Raw genomic sequence first — 19,010 nt, 5'->3', positions numbered from 1 at the left:
TTATACAGCTACCACTGTTTGATATGGATGTTCTTGAATATTCAGAAATTTAGTTTTATCGGTCACAAAACGACAAGATGAATCGAAAACTTGCTTATCAAAATTCTGCTCTTTAAAAAAAGTCATACACAAAGATTCGTTTTCTTTTTCGGACCCAAATTATACAACCTTCTTCCAACATGCTTGAAAAATATGAATAAATTGAGTAAATTCAAACCAACCCTCAAGCAACACATTTAAGAGAACCCGATGACATTCAATATATTTAAAAAAAAAAACCAAAATATTTGAAGACTCACCTCGAAATCCTGCATCGCCGATTGCTACCCCTCCCTCTGCATTATCACCATCACTATGATTTCCAGTTTTTCATTATAATTTCTATTTTCTACATTTATATTATTCTTTGTATTTTTTGTTTACGTTTACATTTCAAATTCTCTACCACTGCAGTTATATGCATATAATAATGTTATTACAGAAGTTGAATACTTCTTCAAGTTGGGTAGAAAAAGAACAAAACAAGCGACATACGCCTAGGTTGGTGTGTTCTATACCTTACTTGGAAGAAGTAAGATTATTATTGTATAAAGATGTATATATTGGATCGTATTGTATATAAATACATTTATTTTAGACTGTATCAGGAGAAATCATACCCTTACTTTAACTTACTTTAATTCCGTTTTGTACACATCATACGATTCCAATGTATTTTTTCTGAAGCTGAGTAAAATTATGAATAAAAATTATGAATATATGTCTTCTTTGTCATAGTAATTGAAGGCAATGAAGGATAATTATTTCTCTTTATTTTCTCCACAGAAGACGTCGAACTCCCAAGTCGTATATACTTAATTATTTCATATTCCAATACGACAAATTGCTTATTCTCTATTCTCCACATGTCAAAAACCGACATTATTCTTATCTGATTAATAATTGAGTAATTGTTTTACTCTTAATGACGATCAATACGCAGCATACATAATGCCATGAATGTTTTTTTCTTGCACAAGGATTTCAAAGCATCAACACATAGACACTTTGGAGCAGTTATCGAGTATCCAAATTCATCAGCATTCCTAACAAAACATCCCTTAGAAATCATCCAATCTGGAGTGTACAACAAGGTGCCAATGATGATAGGGTATAATACGCGAGAGGCTATGTTGATGTTGGGTGAAGGGCCCGTAAAGGAAGTGAATCCAGAAGATCAAATTCCATGGCAAATGGGGTTAGAGAAAGGTAGCAAGGCGTGGGAGACTGTCTGTGATAAAATAAGAGACTTCTATTTGAAAGGGAAGAATAAATCCGATCCTTTTCTGGTGAGTAAATTTTGTTGGCGTTATTAGTACTTCTAAACTAATATAAAGAGCGCCGGTACGAATGGCTCGCACAAACTTGGCTTTATTACGCGAGTGACGCAAAGTACGGAAATAGTATTTACAAAATGCCAAAATTAGTTACTTTTTAGGTGCTTTTTAAGTACCGAAGTAAAAAATTTGGTGTTCTGTAACTTACACCGCAACTCAATACTCAAGGTTGCGTTGCTAGCATTATGTAACGCGATGAAAATAATAATGAAATAATGAATGTTGAGGAAACACTATTAGGTGCTCATTAAGTGCTAAACGGTGAGGATCGTAACATTTTCTAATTAATGAACAAAGGACGAATGCTCAACGAGGACGAATGCTCAATCAGGTATAAACTGATCGTGGTAATAAAGTGTTAATTAGGTGCTTGCAAGAAATTGAGGTGAAAACGACCGTGAATGAGCGAAAAAAAATTGGGATACTAGATTTGGGAAAAAAATTTAACAATATGCAATAAAATCTTGAAATTCTCATAAACTAATACATAGACAATCAAAATAAAGTGCTAATTAAGTGCTTACTAATAAACCTATGGGGCTAATGGACCTGAAAACTACTATGCTTGATGGACTGAGTTCTTACAGTACGTTCCTCAATAAATAAGGGCATGAGAATGAAGTGTTATACTCATTAGATATTTATAGTAAATATAGACTACATGATGCCTATGGGGCTTATGGATTTGAAAACCACTATGCCTGATGGACTGAGTTCTTACAGTACTTTTCTGAATAAATAAGGGTATGATAATGAAGTGTTGATTAGGTGATAATTAGACATTTATGGTCAATCTAGATTCCATAATGCCTATGGGGCTTATGGATTTGAAAACCACTATACCCGATGGACTAAGTTCCTACAGTATGTTTCTCAATGAATAAGGGCATGAGAATGAAGTGTTGATTAGGTACTCATTAGATATTTATAGTAAATCTAGATTCCATGATGCCTATGGGCTTATGGATTTGAAAACCACTATAGCTGATGGACTGAGTTCCTACAGTACGTTTCTCAATAAATAAGGGCATGAGAATGGAGTGTTAATTAGGTGTTCATTATATATTTATAGTAAATCTAGATTTCATAATGCCTATGGGGCTTATGGATTTGAAAACCACTCTGCCTGATGGACTGAGTTCTTACAGTACGTTCCTCAATAAATAAGGGCATGAGAATGGAGTGTTGATTAGGTGTTCATTAGATATTTATAGTAAATCTAGATCCCGTAATGCCTATGGGGCTTGTGGATTTGAAAACCACTCTGCCTGATGGACTGAGTTCCTACAGTACCTTTCTCAATAGATAAGGGCATGAGAATAAAGTGTAATTCAGGTGCTTATTAGATATTTATAGCAAATCTAGAATCTATAATGCCTATTGGGATAATGGATTTGAAAACCACTATGCCTGATGGAGTGAGTTCTTACAGTACGTTCCTCAATAAATAAGGGCATGAGAATAAAGTGCTAATTAGCAACTCATTAGATATATATTGTAAATCTAGATTACATGATTCCTATGGGGCTTATGGATTTGAAAACCACTATGCCTGATGGACTGAGTTCTTACAGTACGTTCTTCAATAAATGAGGACAAGAGAATAAAATGCTAATTAGGAGCCCTTATTTATTGAGGAACTTATCATAAGTCATGGTGGTTATCGGGTCCATGAGCCCCTTAGGAATTATATTTATATTTAATGAGCTGCTGATTTGCACTTCATTCTGTTTTTTCACATTTCACGTTAGTCCTTAGCTCGCACAAAGTTCTACTTCTGAGGATTGTCCTTCGTAGGGATGCGACAGCTGGTTAACGGAAAAACAGACATTTTTATACATATTTCAATTTCTCGCATTCCTCATTCTGTCTGTTCTGTTTAAAATCTTTTTTCCGTTAATCAACTGTCGCACCCCTACGAACGACAACCCTCAGAAGTCGAAAAACTTGTGCGAGCTAAGGATCACCGAGGTCTTACCTTTTAACGTGTGATTCCTAACACGTTATAGTTACAATTGTTACTCTATCAAAATCAAAGAGAATCATTTTATGTGGTAATTTTTGCCATGGCCGTTCTCATACCTGAAACATAGAAAAAACCTTGGATGTGAATCTTCTTCAGAAAATTTCGAAGTTTAATTCTTATAATTCAAGTTTTTCCCATTTTCCTTTAGATAGTTTTTCGAATACTATTGACTCTTGAATATTCCGTATCAGATTTTGATTTGACTGGATGAAGAGAATACAGTCAAATACATTCTCAAATTGCGTTATTAAAATAATTTCGAGAGGTATATTTCATGAAAAACATTGTGATATTCCAATAAACTCTAACATCTCTATGAAAAATCTCTGAGAGACTGAATAGGAATGAGAGGTATTCAAGAAACACTTCATCATGAGATTTTCATCACATGCTTTCAGAGAAACGCAACACATGTTTCACTATTCAATGGCCTCTTCAGGCATGTCAAATTCAATGTTTTATATATGTTTTACAATTTGAAGTTCACACATTTCAGGTACCTGAGTTTGAAATGTAATGAAATGAAATGACCCGAGCTTGTCTTATGTACTAGTTCCCACATTTGAAAAAATATTCAGTTATGTGAAGTTATTCAATTCTATTTGGTCATTCAGTGTATGACTCGAATTCCTGAACCTATTTATTTCAGAACATTCTGAAAGATTTTTTCATGCACTGTTTGGAACCTTTGGTGTAGTAATGAATATCACTGAAGTTTTTTTCCCAACACCAAACCATTATTGTAACACCTTGACACGTGTTTCGATCACAAATGTGATCGAAACACGTGTTGAATGTAACACGTCATATTCATGATTGAACTCATGAACTCATTGCAAATGTGAAGTTGTTCTTTCCATTCAAGAAAATACTTCTGTGACCTTTAATTCTTTGAGAAAAAGTTCTCCTTGTTTGGTTGATATATATTTTTGAGCAAGAGCCACAAGTCAACTTATATACCACTGATCTATTCGACACTGAAGTTTTGTCTGATTGGTGGGTTCACCAAAATATGACAATGTTCTATAGCGGACGCTTTGGTTTCTTGAATGTGGGTAGTCCTGGTCCATGGCTTGTTTTTGAGCTTTTTGCAAATAATGGAGTTGATATTATCTAAAAAACCGTTAAAATAAGAATAAAAAGATCAAATCACGAATTTCCAAGAACAAAACTAGTGGAGTGTCATCACCAGTTAATTTATATCATGCGTTCATTATCAAAAAATTGTCATTCGAAAGATACTAACAAAATGACTGTGTCCGTTGCCTCATCGTCTTTGATAATGTTTATCGCAGTCATAGACGAAACGCTAGATATAAGAACTTTTATTGATAACTCAATTTGTTGAATTATTTTTCAGCCTGCTACGGATGTCTTATTTATTACTGGAATCATTGCTACAATAAAACACCACCTGGTCAATTTGGGCAAACCGATTTTTTTATATAGAATGAGTCTTGAGGCGCGATTGAATCTACTGAAAGTCCTCTTAAAAGCGGAGAAGCTGCCTGGTAAGAACTCTTATGATTGTCTAATTTAAAAATTTTGGTTACGAAGTTATATTCCTCAACACATAAGTTATCAAGAATCAACTAGCAGTAAAAAAGTGCATCAGAAAATCGTATGTCTGGGAGTTTTGAAAGTACACTCATCCTAGTATGTATAGATAAAAAAATAACCGAATTTACTCATAAACAAATCAAAAGTTTATGTCTATATCATTCAAACAACAATGTTATCCATGTGTTTCGCTAAAGTCACAATCTTTTATCAATTTCGTAAAAGTTATATGGATAAATGTATCAGTAATTCAAAATTTTTACTGTTCACTAAGGAGAAATTTGTTTGTGAGGTGAATTATTTCACTTTCGGTACAGCAATCACACTAAGTCAGATACCTAATATCCTATTTGCGATTTTGTAACGACTTTTATGTTGAAATACAGAAAATTCAATCGAATATAAATAATTCGTTAAAATATTGAAACTGAATATTGAATATTTCAAATTCAAAAACAACTATCTACTTGAATGGTGTTGAAGCAGAGTTCAAAAGCAGATCCAACATCAAACGGTACTGTTTCGATTCCATAGATTTCATCACTGGTGCCAGGTTCGACCAGTTTATCTTACATTGAAAGTAAAAGTTGCAGTAAAAGACAGAGGACAAATCTCATTTGGCGGTCATTTTTAAACCTTGGTTTTGCAACAGATCCCTTTTGGAACTTTGGTTTATTTTTCATATCCATGGATTTAGTCATCTGTCGATTTCATAGATGAAGTCTTCCTTGGAAGAGAACTTTTTGCTTTTCCTTACTCAGGCTTGTCCTTTAACTCTTTCAGGTACAGGAAATTCAAAATTAAACACCCCCTAGATGTACAGATTTATTTTTTCGCCTATTTTTTGAGAAATTTATCAACAAACCAAATGTAAGTCATTCAAGAAAGGAAAACAAACAAACAAAAAAATTTACATCAACCAATTTTTTCAGAAAAATAGAGGTGCAAAATTTAATCCAACATTCCATTAGTTGAAATTTTTCATGGAATTTCCCTCATTTGAAATTGCTGTGATATGTCTGGAAACATTTTTTGTTTTCCCAAGACAAAGGGGAACTTCACAAACTGAACACAACCAGTTTGTTCTAATCTCAATGTCTCCTGAACTGCAAAGAGCTCATCTCCTTCTACTAGTTCGTTCAGGCTGATGTGCACTCTGTGTAAGCCTCAAAGCCAGACTTTGACAAGGTTTAATTTTCTTTGTTGGTATCGTCAATTTAGTTGATGTTCTTGAAGATGATACCAATTAATTTATCAGCGACTAAATGATCTATGATACTTCTGCGGAAGTCTTTCATTAATGACTTCGGAAGACCAAGTAATTTGTATAAGATGAACGAATTCACAACAGCAGCATTCAAGAAAAAGAACATTATTCTGTACCACCACTTTTAGTTTTTACGATCAATGCCATAAACGACCGGCATTTGATCAAATTTATCAACTGCATTCATGTATTTATTATAATCTACGAGAACAGCACGGCACGGTATATTTGTGATGCTTCCATCACCTCCTTTTCGTCTCACTTCAGTTACGTGATGAGGACTGTGAAAATTCGAGAGGAGATGAACTGCTCTTTTGTCTCGTCATTTATAAGCACAAACTCCCGTGTTACTGCAAAACCATTCATAATCACCTCTTTTCATGGTCCTATCTGGTGCGAAAATTGGTAAATGTTTTCTATTAGTATTGACAGTAGCACAGGCATATATACAGTGCTTTTCAGATAAAAGTATCCACCTTTAATAACTTTTGTAATACTGGTATTTAGGAAATATCCAAAAACACGTCAATTTATGTTGGAAGGGGCAACCATTATGGCTTATTTAAACTTACTGGAAAAGCCACCCCCTCACCCCTAGCATCATCCCTTTTTTTAAAATCACTTCTCATATTTTTTATGTTTATTTGGATACTCCTCTTTGAGCTGATTTCAAAAATGTATAATACTTGTAGGTTAAAGTGGTTAGTTTATGAGATAAACAATTTTTCTTTTAATAGCACAAATTTTACTTATTTTTTACTTTCACCTTATTTGCCTGTAATAAAATGGGTTGTACAACAGTTCAAACTCTTTAATCTTTTTAACTGTGCTATTTATTATGAAGTTACAATAAGTGTTCAAAATGAGTATCATTCACTTCCATACAATGGTATATTCTATTTTGAAATGCCTCTCTGACATTGCTTAATACGGCTGGATTTAATTGTCGACATTCATTTTCTATCCTCTCTCGTAAATTATCCAGAGATTCTGGTTGGGTAGCATAAACTTTTGTTTTTAAATACCCCCATAAAAAGAAGTCTAGGGTGTTAAATCCGGTGACCTAAGTGGCCACTCCATCATCTGCCCTCTTCTACCTATCCAACGAGCGGGGAATGTTTCGTTTAAAAATTGTCGGACAGGCATAGCATAGTGTGGGGGAGCTCCGTCTTGTTGAAATACCATTGAATCTTCGGAAAGGTTATCATCATTTACTATTATTGTTGTAATACGTGGGTCAATCCCTTTTCTGAGTAACTCAAGATATGATTCACCATTCAAATTTCCGTTGATGAAGAAAGGTCCGACAATGTGGTCACCTAGGATACCACACCAAACGTTTAACTTTTGGGGATGTTGTGTATGGAATTCACGTATAATATGTGGATCACTTTCAGCCCAATATCTACAATTATGCCTATTTACTAAGCCATTTAATGAAAATGATCATTCATCAGAAAAGCAAATATTGTTTAACAATTGTGGATTGTTACTGATAAATTGCGTCATTGATTCGCAAAACTCTAGACGACGATCAAAATCATCTTCATTCAACTCGTGCACCAACTTAACTTTGTATGGGTGGTACTTGAATTTATGTAGAACTCGGAAAACTGTAGAAGATGAAACACCGATCGCTCTACTTATTGTTGACAACGATTGGGGTTGTTGAGCCTCTAAGCTGACTTGCCCTAAAATTGCCACTTGGATTGCTTCGTTATTTACGAGTCCCTCTCGCTTATGCACTTTATTGCAAACATACCCTGTTATGGTAAATTTCTCCATCAGTTGAATTACATACTTATGAGTTGCATGTCTTCCGTCATGTAATTCGTTAAATATTCTAGCAGCAGCTGTTGCACAATTATTATTTTGGTAGTATAAACCTACAATTTCAATTCTTTCTTGCAAAGAGTAAACCATTTCAGCGGAACAAAATAAATAATGTATCAAAGTACACTATCAATAGTGACTACAAATTCTAGTTGACAATGTCAAACTTTAATAAAAAGTAGAGTTTTTTGTTGTTTGGATTTTTGAAGTAGAATAAATAGCACAGTTAAACAGATTAAAAAGTTTGAACTGTTGTACAACCCATTTTATTACAGGCAAATAAGGTGAAAGTAAAAAATAAGTAAAATTTGTGCTATTAAAAGAAAAATTGTTTATTTCATAAACTAACCACTTTAACCTACAAGTATTATACATTTTTGAAATCACCTCAAAGAGGAGTATTCAAATTTTACATAAAAATATGAGAAGTAATTTAAAAATAAAGGATGATGCTAGGGGTGAGGGGGTGGCTTTTCCAGTAAGTTTAAATAAGCCATAATGTTTGCCCCTTCCAACATAAATTGACGTGTTTTTGGATTTTTCCTAAATACCAGCATTACAAAAGTTATTAAAGGTGGATACTTTTATCTGAAAATCACTGTATAATCATCTACTAAGTCTTTCATTAGACTAACACTCGAAAAAAAAATTGTCAAAGTATAGTTTGTGAGATTTACCTCAATCATTGAAGATAATCTTTTCACAACCCTAGAACCCAAAGCCTTTTCCACTTCTCCAGCTACTTTGCCTGTGTAGATTTCAAAGTCCATACAATATCCTGTTTCATCACAAATCATCCAGACTTTATATCCCCTTTTGATAGGTTTTTTTGGAAGATATTGCTTCAGAGAAGATCGACCTTTAAATTTAATCATTGACTCATCTATTGCTATATGTTCATGTGAGTAAATGCATCTCCTGAAATTGTCTCTGATGATTTTTATGAAAGGGTGTATTTTATACAGTTTATCATGAAAGTCAGGATTTTGACTCCAGTGATTTCTGTACAATGGTAATTTTTTTATGCCTATCAACAAATGTATTCCCAAAAATGTTTTCATTTCAGGTATGTCTGTCAGTTTATATGGTTTCCCAGTTTTCTGATAATTTTGTTCAGCGTATAGATTAGTCTGGAAAGCTATATTATTCAATACTTCATCCGAAATGAACTGATAGAAAAGAGTGTAATGTGATGGATTACTCAAATCCTTGATATCTTGAGCAACACTGAAATGTTTTTTGAAATCTTCTGGTGGAGTGATCTTATCCATTTTGCACCATTGTATCTTTCTCATTGCCTTCAACTGTGATAGGGGTAGCAAATCTTCTGGGTCCCAATCAGCGTAAATGGCAAGGGTTCTTTGAAACATCTCTTGTCCATTTCTGTAAGAAAATATGTGTTGTTGTATGGTGGGACAAATTTTGCACAGTGTTTATTTTCACAGATTATGAATGAAAAATGAACTTATAAATCAAAATAATGAAACAGTTAGCTTACCTATCTTGTCTGAATTATATTTCACACAACAGAAAGGGTTATTACAATAAATTGATACGCTTTTCAACCGAAATTCAAATAGAGAAACACAACGTACTTTACGAATTTCGATTGTTTGCTATTCACAACTAACGCTTGGTTTACTGTGATTCAACCTTGAACAGATGATGACGAAGACCAATAGGAGTGAGTTATTTGATGCGGGAAAGAAAATGAACCGACGTACCACGAAGTATAAGCTCATTACAAAGCGGGATATATTTTGTCCCAGCATACCCACCAAAAAATTAAGGTTTAAATTTTGCACCAGGGCACTTGAAAGAATTAAGGAAAGTTGAGTCTGGCAATGAATTTGTGGTGCAGCCTAGCACCACTGATGGAGCAACCCTACGATGTGTTGGAACATCACTGTTTTGTGATTTTTCCATTTGGATTCTTCTAGCACTAAGAAGCACCGATTTATATTTTTGAGTTCGAAAATTTTACTTGTGAAATCTCAGAATTGAGTTGGATTGCCAGCAAGTATTCGGTAAATAACATGATGGATCTATGCTTTAAAAGACATCTTTGTGACGGAGTCAAGGTTTTTCCTGTATTTCGGGTGTATATATTTCCACAATCTAAAAAAAAATCAAGCTGAACCAATAGATAATCTGGTGAAGTATAATCAATAAGAAACTGGATAGTTCACGGTTTCTTGAATATATCTGATGTCTAGGAAGGAGTTCTTCACTAACTTAGTGGATTGTTTATTTATCATTTCGTGAATGAAACAAGCGAGATGCAATTCTTTTATGTGTCATATGGATACAATCTTTATGAAATTACCCTTTTAATGAATTGTCACACCAAGTACTATTTCTATTCGAATTTTAAGTGTGATGGTCACCAAGGGGCGGGAAATGAGTTATGACAGCTGGGCTTATGCTAGACGGATGTCCACGTATTCTTGCATTTTTTCTCGAAAAATATAATTCAAGATATTCGATATGTTCCGTTTTTAATGTCGCACACTGTGAATTTCTGGTTGAACTCATTTTCTTCATTCATCGTGTTACGAATCACACGTTCGTATGAGGGCGACAGCTGATTAACGGAAAAAGAGATTATTTTTTAAACAGTAGGAACAATACATGACGAAATCATGTGGTAAGGAATCTGTTGAAAATGATGAATAATATTTATGTCCATATCACCGTATCAAATGTCCGTATCACCTTCTGTTCAAATCTGTTTTTCCGTTAATCAGCTGTCGCCCCCATACGAACGACAACTCTCAGAAGTTGAGAAACTTGTGCGAGCTAAGGACTAACAAGGTCTTACCTTTTAACGTGTGATTCCTAACACGGTTGCAGAATCATTCCAGCTTCAACCATATGAATTATCTCGAGAAAAATATCTGGTCAAGGCGGGAATCGAACCCACGGTCTTCCGATTGTGAGTCGGGCGCACTATCACCGCGGCCAATTCCACAACATTGTCAATTGAGTTGTCAATTAACACAAATCAATTCCTAACATCACTTCATCTCATTAATTTCACATAAGTCAATTATTTGACCGTCGCGTCATATCTTTGAAAACTTTGAATTCACAGAGTGATTCACAACTATATCTAAGATACATATCGACATATTGAGCATCCATTAGAAGTTTTATATGAAAGTTAAAAAAATGTTTTTTATAAAAGTTTGAGATACAAATGTATTGGGATTTGTTTGAATATATTCCAATATACAGGGTACCCAGCAATAATGTGGCGTATCAAAGTTAGGTATTTATGCTGGAATGAGATATATTGCTTTCCATATTCAAAAAGTAGTTTCAAAAATATAGTATTAGTAGTTGTTTACAGCTGATTCTCGGCCTCCCCCCACCACTATGACGTATTAATTGCTTTTTTTATTGGTTGTTGTTTGGTGAAGTTTTTTTTGTTGTGCAGTGAAGTCAAGGCGTTGTGACCTTGAAGTGTCTGGTGCATGGATCGTTCAGATTTTTTTTTCATATGAGATTTTGTGTGTTTATGTGTGTGTGTAGGAGAATGCACGGTACAGGGTTTCATCATGTGCTTGTTTGTCTATGTACAAACATACGTCTGCATACTTCGAAGATCCTCCAAGTAATAAATGCTCCATCGGTGTTAGGGCACCAAGTTAGTAGTGGAGTGACGTCACAGCAATAACCGTTCAACGGCTAGAGAGCGACATGTTCACTCCACGACGTGTGGCAGAGTAATGCGTATTCATCGGTCTGCCCTCACCTCTCCTGAAGCGATGAAGGTTCGCTCTAGCCCCGCTATCGATGGTGACACAACGGCAGCCGAGGACTGTTTGCCTAGCGTCTACCCTCTCCGAGACCGCAACGACCACTGCTTGCTCGTATATCGACATCTGTTATCGCATTCAGTTGGGAGGTAATCTTGGCGCATGTAGTTGAGAAGTGGGGTTGGCTATGACGTCTTGACGGGTCCTATCAGAGTGTATTTAAGAAGCGTACGAGTGTTGGCTATGTCAGTTTACATCAAGTGAGTTAGTGAGAACTATTATATAAAATGTATTCCTGTGACTGTGGTAAATCTTTCACTCGTAGTGATAATCTTCGTCGGCATCAGCTCCAGAGTTGCCAAGGAGGGCCTGCAGTGAAACGGGTGAGAGTGGATAATGCAACACCTATGTATACGTGCAATTGTTGTAATGTGACAATTCCTATGAGCCAAGTGAATTCTCACCGAAGAACCATGAGTCATAAAAATAATGCATGTGTTCAATTGTCTGACGGTGTTCAAATTATAACGAATGCATTCAATTGCCGCATTGCTACATACAGGGTGGAGAGTTCGATTGTAACCAGTGACTACATTTCATTTTTCAATAAGATTAGGCAGAAGGTCATTGAATTACTGGAATCAGCCATCAGGATCCATAAAAGCATCAAGGTGAATATGGAAGTTTTTGGGAATTATATTCTTCAGACTGATGATTCGAGGGACACGAAGTCATTTAATTCCCAAAATAAAATAGTGGACCAATCTTCAGATTTGAATGCTGTTTTTGATGGATTCCGTGATGTAATTGTGGCACAAACGACTGAGTTCCAGGATCGTGACTCAGGTATTTATTTTTTAAAAATTTCAATAAGATTGAATAGTAATATTTTTTTTTTTTATAATTCAGGTTGGACTTGTGAAAAAATATTGTTTCTCGAGGTCAACATTAATAAATACAGTCCACTGGAAGGACGTTCATATGTGAAGCTGCCTCAATGTATTCAATGGAAGAAAGCTGTTGTGAATGTTCGTAATGAAGATCAATATTGTTTTGCTTGGGCTATAACATCAGCATTATATCCTGCAGATAGTCGAGTGTCCGAACTTACGTCATATCCACATTTTTCCACTGTTTTAGATGTCACAGGTATGGATTTTCCGGTTAAAGTTAATAATAAGAGTATCGAAATATTCGAAGATAGGAATGATATTTCAATTAATGTTTACGGTTTAGAGAGTACATTTGAGAAGGGTAAAATGAAGTATGAAGTGATTGGTCCATTGCGATACTCACAGAGAAGACTCCGGAGACATGTCAATTTGTTGTTTATAACTGATGACTCCGGTAATGGTCACTATTGTTGGATCAAAGATCTTTCAAGATTAGTTTCTAATCAACTATCAGCTCATAGACAGAAAAAATATTTTTGTGACGGATGTTTGATATATTTTTCTGATGAGAGATTGCTTTTACGTCATAATATGTATGATTGTAATCACATTAGTACCACAACACCAACTACTAATTTAAAGATCAATAAATATGGTAGAATGGTTGCGGAAAATAAACTAATGTTTGAAAACTTTGAGAGGCAAATGAGGGTGCCATTTGTAGTGTATGCTGATTTTGAATCAGTGCTTAAACCGATTCATGTGAATGAGCCAAATCCTGGAAGTTCATACACGATTAAAACATTCAAACATGCCCCATATTCATTTGCTTATTTGATAAAGTGTTCATATAATGATGATTTGACAAAATTTGTTACATATAGGGGTGTAGATGCAGCTCAGAAATTTGTGAGTAGCATTGAAGATGATTTGAAAGAGATACATGAAAATCATCTCAGAAACCCTAAACCAATGGATACACAAACTGTCGAAGAAGAAGAACAGTTTGTTGCAGCCAGAACTTGTGGTATATGTAATAAAGCATTTACTGATGGTGACGTCAAAGTAAGAGATCATTGTCATGTCACAGGAAAGAAAAGATCACATGCCGCTCACTCGAAATGTAATTTAAATTTCAAAATACCAAACTTCATACCTATCATTTTTCATAATTTAAGTGGTTATGATTGTCATTTATTCATAAAAGAATTGTATAGGAATAAAGAGAAAGTTGATGTTATCCCGCAAACTAAAGAGAAATATATATCTTTCACGAAGCATCTCTTTACACACAGCTATACCGATAAAGATGGTGTGGTTAGGAAGAATTATCTCAAAATGAGATTTATCGATAGTTATAAATTTATGACTAATTCGTTGGAGAAGTTGGGTGCAAACTTGACCTCCGATCAATGTTTGGAGATGCACAAACATTTCCCACAAATTGAGAAATTCAATTTGATGAGACAGAAAGGTGTATTTCCATATAGTTTTGTTGATGACATTGACAAATTGAATTATCCATTACTTCCGACAAAAAATCAGTTTTATGACACACTCAATTGTGAACATATATCGGAAACTGATTATGATAGGGCTAGAAAAGTTTGGAATTTATTCGAGTGTCAGAATTTGGGGGAATACTCTGATTTGTATTTGAAGTCGGATGTATTGCTACTATGTGATATTTTTGAAAACTTCCGCACCACAAGTTTAGAGATATATAACTTAGATCCGGCACAATATTACACTGCACCTGGATTATCATGGGATGCCATGTTGAAGTTCACTAATGTTGAATTGGAATTACTAACTGACATTGATATGATTCACTTTTTTCAAAAAGGTATACGAGGTGGAATTAGTCAATGTAGCGAGAGGAAACATATAGCAAATAATAGATTTTTACCCAATTATAATCCCAACGAACCTTCCACATTCATTACATATTTAGATGCAACAAATCTATACGGTCACAGTATGTCACAACCTCTACCAACAAGTGAATTTACATGGTTGACACCAAATGAAATTCTTAATCTCGATGTGATGGATGTGAGTACTGATAGTCCGTATGGGTATGTATTTGAAGTGGACATTCATTATCCACAAGAGTTGCATGATAAACATTCTGACCTTCCATTTTTAGTCGAAAAAATAATACCACCTCGTACACAATCGAAAATTCCCAAATTAATTCCAAATTTGAATGATAAAAGAAAATATATTGTTCATTATAGGAATCTACAGCAAGCTGTCAAAAATGGATTGATTGTAATGAATACACATAGAGTATTGAAATTCAAACAATCATGCTGGATGAAACCCTATATAGATCTTAATACTGAAATGCGTAATAGGTCTAACAACAAATCTGTTAAAGATTTCTATAAACTAATGAATAATGCGGTGTATGGAAAGACAATGGAGAATGTAGATAATCGAATTGATGTTAGACTCGTTACACATTGGGAAAATATAAAGAAAAATATAGGTGCCAGCACTCTCATAGCCAAACCAAATTTCAAAAATTGTTCAATTTTCACTGATAATTTCGTTGCCATTCAATTGGGTAGAGTGAAGGTTCATTACGATAAACCATTATATTTGGGATTTTCCATATTAGAATTATCTAAAACAGTCATGTATGACTTTTTCTATGGATGCATCAAACAACACTTTGATGAAAATGTCTCTTTACTTTACACAGATACCGACTCGCTCATTCTTAAAGTAAACACAGAAAATTTTTATGAATTCATAAAAACTAACATAAGTAGATTTGATACATCCAATTACAGTATAGTTAACCAATTCAATATTCCAGTAACAAGTTCAGTCTTGGGTAACTTCAAAGATGAATTTCCAAATGATCCAATCATGAGTTTTTATGGTACAGGTGCTAAAGCATATTATGTGAAATCTGTTGATGGTGAATTTAAGAAAGCCAAAGGGGTTAAACGATCTGTAATAAAGAATGAATTGACATGCGAAGATTATCAAAAAATCGTCGAACAAGGTGGTATGATATTCAGAAAGATGAATTCATTTAGAAGCGTGTTACATGATATGTATACTGAATTAAAAAATAAAGTTGCATTATCATATCACGATGATAAACGATTTATCATTCCGAATACTACCCACACTCTTCCTTGGGGTCATAATGATATTGAATTTTATGAAAACGATCCAAATGAGAACATTCGTTGGATAAGTAATATTATTCAACAATCACAATCTCAGGAGACTCCATTGGATCAATTGATTAATTTATTATCTGCCGAGATCAATGATTGAAATATCATTCAATATCTTCAAAACCGGAAAATTCAATATTGATATTTATGTAGCCATTTATAATTAATAATATATGATAGAAGTAATGTGATATTAATGTATTATGTATGTATGTATATGTATTACTGTAATGAATATAAAATGATTAAAATTTTATTTGTATTATTTCTATTTCCCTAATCAATTACTGCAATATATAGTATAATGTAAATGACAGAAATATCAGTTTGAAGAGAATCATCGTAGAGTGCACAATGTCTAAAACAATCGATAAGTTTGGTAGAAAAAGAAAATGGGGTGGTAATGTCATTCGAGGTCCTCCTGGGAATGGTTTTAAATTAACAAAAGATGGTCATTATGACATGCAAAGGAAAATATTGAAAAATACAAGTGAACCAATTGACAAGAGTGATTGTGTAACTGTATCATATCTTGAGGGGAAATTAATGGAGCAAAGGAAGTTATACTTCTAGCCCTACAAGCTGCAATACAATCCACAATAGGCAATATTGCTCGGGACGCCCGGCAAGCATTTAACGATAAAATTGCAGAGGCTCGGATAACTTTCACTCGTAAATTTGACAAACTTACAAGTGATGTAGACATAAAAATGTCTGACATAACAGCGTCTACAAATAAAAAATTTGATGCTATGTCAAACATAACAGGGACTACAATGAAAAAGTATGATGTACTGGAACAGAGAGTTGAAGTATTGGAGAAAAACCATAAAGAAGTTTTGGAGAGAAACTATAAAGTCAGGCCATCATCATCAGGTGGACTGGGATATCCAGGACTGAACATTAATCCAAATCATAGAATAATACAACCAAAACCAAAACCAACTGATGATGTATTAATGGAACCAACATGGTGAATGTATTCCCTCGTTAGGTTAGGTTAATAGCTACGTTAGGTTAGCTGCATACTTACGTTAGGTTAGGTGTTAGGTTAGTATTCCCTCGTTAGGTTAGGTTAATAGTTACTGTAGGTTAGGTTAGGTTAGGTTAGGTTAGGTTAGGTTAGGTTAGGTTAGGTTAGGTGTTCGGTTGCATAGCGGTAGGTTAGCGTACTAGGTTAGGTTACGTTAATACATACGATAGGTTAGGTGTTCGGTTGCATAGCGGTAGGTTAGCGTACTAGGTTAGGTTACGTTAATACGTTAATACGTTAGGTTAGGTGTTCGGTTGCATATTATGTTACGAACGCGCGCGCGAAGAGGGCGTAGATGTCTCTCCAGATGTCCCGCCTACCTGGGGCCGGAGGCCCCACCCACCTGGGCGGAGCCCAGGCAGTGGGCGGGGCCCGTTAGGGCCACGCCCCCCCCCCCCCCCCCCCCCCCCCCCCCCCCCCCCGTCGCCACCAACTTTTCGGATACCCCGCCCCTTTCCGAAGCCCCGCCCCCTTTCCGAAGCCCCGCCCCTCCCCTCCCCGAAGCCCCGCCCCCCCGACTCCCAACATTTGCGCATGTACACCCCTACCCTCATCGCGCATGTGCGCTCCCACCATTTTCCCACCGCTCACGCATCGAAGTCGATACCCTCCGGAGAGCACTCCACAACATTCAGTTCGAGAAGTCATCTCATCGAGAGCAGTCCACTCCACAACAAGGCAGTACGTTCCAACGACCAACTTGATATTTGAGTAAGTAAATTAGGAATGTTATTTTTTATATCAACTAACTTTGTATTATTTCTTCTTTTTCAGAATGGCAACCAATACACAGGAGGTGAATAATGCTGTGGCGTCTATTCTGCCGGTGTCCGCTGACCAGGAGGAGGCAGCATCTTCGAGAGCGGTGACGGTTGACCAGCCAACCACTTCGCGTTCGCGAGTTAGGTGCAGATCTTCTAGCCCTGACTTATTCGAGGAGGAGGAGGAAGTCAGGGCTGTGAAGAAGGTTTGCCAACGACCTGCAGCAAAGGTTGGTCCTATTTCAAAGTACCGAGCTACTTGCAATAGGACTAATCCTTATGCAGGTAGTTTTTCGACCTCTCGTAAGAGGGCCTCCACACCAGCAGCAGCACCAGCAGCAGTGGAAATTCCGAGGAGTCCTTCTCCGGAGTTGGTGATATTGTCGCCGTTGGTGACGCGACTACCACCGCTGCCAGCGACACCGGCGGATCCTGAGGTGTTGGTGCCACAGCCTATCGGAGAGGTTAGTGAAAAGATGAGTGTTTTTCTGCAGAGATGCAAGAAAGCAGAACGAGCTGCCCGATCTAGCGAGGCCGAGTTGGTTACCATGAAGCGACAAATGGCTGAAATGGATAACCGACGGAGGGAACTCCAAAAGGAAATGGCCGAAATAGATCGGAATTATGCATCTCTGCAGGAAAGGTGTAAAGCAAAGACCTCTTCGATAGAGCTGTACAAAAAAGTAGTGACAGTTATGGACACTCTTTTTGTAGATGAAGTGTAAATGTAAGATTAGTTTTAGGTTAGTTAGGAGTATTTAATTATGGTAGTTTTAAGTTTATATTTGTTAAGTTTATATTGAATAAAGGAAAAGGAAGTGAAATAAAGGGTGTACACTGTTTTTTGGTTTGGTACACATTGAACAATGCGATGGTTGGAGCATTTTTCTTCACTTCCTCTTATTATCATTATTATTTTTTTATTTCAATTCCAAGTTCTTCTAGACAAATACCTCACATCAATTTTTGTGTTCTCTAATCACTTGTAAATAATTTCATGTGAAGAAAATTTAAAAATAAAAAAATAGACATGTTTCATAGTGAAATCGACAAGTATATTTCATTTGTATTTTATCCATTCAAGTATCTCTTTCATTGAATATGTCTTATGTCACTTTGCAATTTACCCCTACTCATTGAATATGTCTTATGTCACACTACAATTTACCCCTACTCAATGTTCCACTCCTCTCCCACTCCCTCTCGAAAGTATAAAAGTAGAAATCATCTGATGAAACATTCAGTTGATCAGCTAGCATCGAGATGGAACCCGATTCAACCTCCGAACCCTATAGCTGCC

At 35.6% G+C, this 19,010-nt stretch overlaps 2 protein-coding genes across 5 annotated transcripts in view; both read left to right on the top strand.

Moving 5' to 3' along the window:
• Positions 1-19,010, top strand: part of LOC111502042 (esterase B1) — an 84,790-nt gene that overhangs the window by 29,239 nt on the left and 36,541 nt on the right. For 3 of the 4 annotated variants that reach the window (XR_012467545.1, XR_012467546.1, XM_023156007.2), the window contains 2 exons: positions 1,020-1,328; positions 4,763-4,913. Coding sequence is in view for 1 of the 4 variants with exons in the window: in XM_023156007.2 (XP_023011775.2) it covers positions 1,020-1,328; positions 4,763-4,913 (460 nt within the window). In the remaining 3 variants the exon portion in view is untranslated. The remainder of the gene's footprint in view (positions 1-1,019; positions 1,329-4,762; positions 4,914-19,010) is intronic. The other variant, XR_012467547.1, reaches the window with a different exon arrangement.
• Positions 11,387-18,592, top strand: LOC141485940 (uncharacterized). Its single transcript, XM_074183637.1, has 2 exons — positions 11,387-17,660; positions 17,724-18,592. Exons 1-2 carry the CDS (start codon positions 17,509-17,511, stop codon positions 18,433-18,435), a joined length of 864 nt encoding a protein of 287 aa, XP_074039738.1. The 5' UTR covers positions 11,387-17,508; the 3' UTR covers positions 18,436-18,592.

This window comes from Leptinotarsa decemlineata, unplaced genomic scaffold (genome assembly GCF_025532065.1).
Source record: "Leptinotarsa decemlineata unplaced genomic scaffold, Ldec_3_MD MMD2_tig00026340_RagTag_RagTag, whole genome shotgun sequence".
In the NCBI taxonomy this organism is placed as follows: domain Eukaryota; kingdom Metazoa; phylum Arthropoda; class Insecta; order Coleoptera; family Chrysomelidae; genus Leptinotarsa; species Leptinotarsa decemlineata.
The sequence above is the reverse complement of the archived record's forward strand: the minus strand, read 5'-3'. Positions and strand labels throughout refer to the sequence as shown.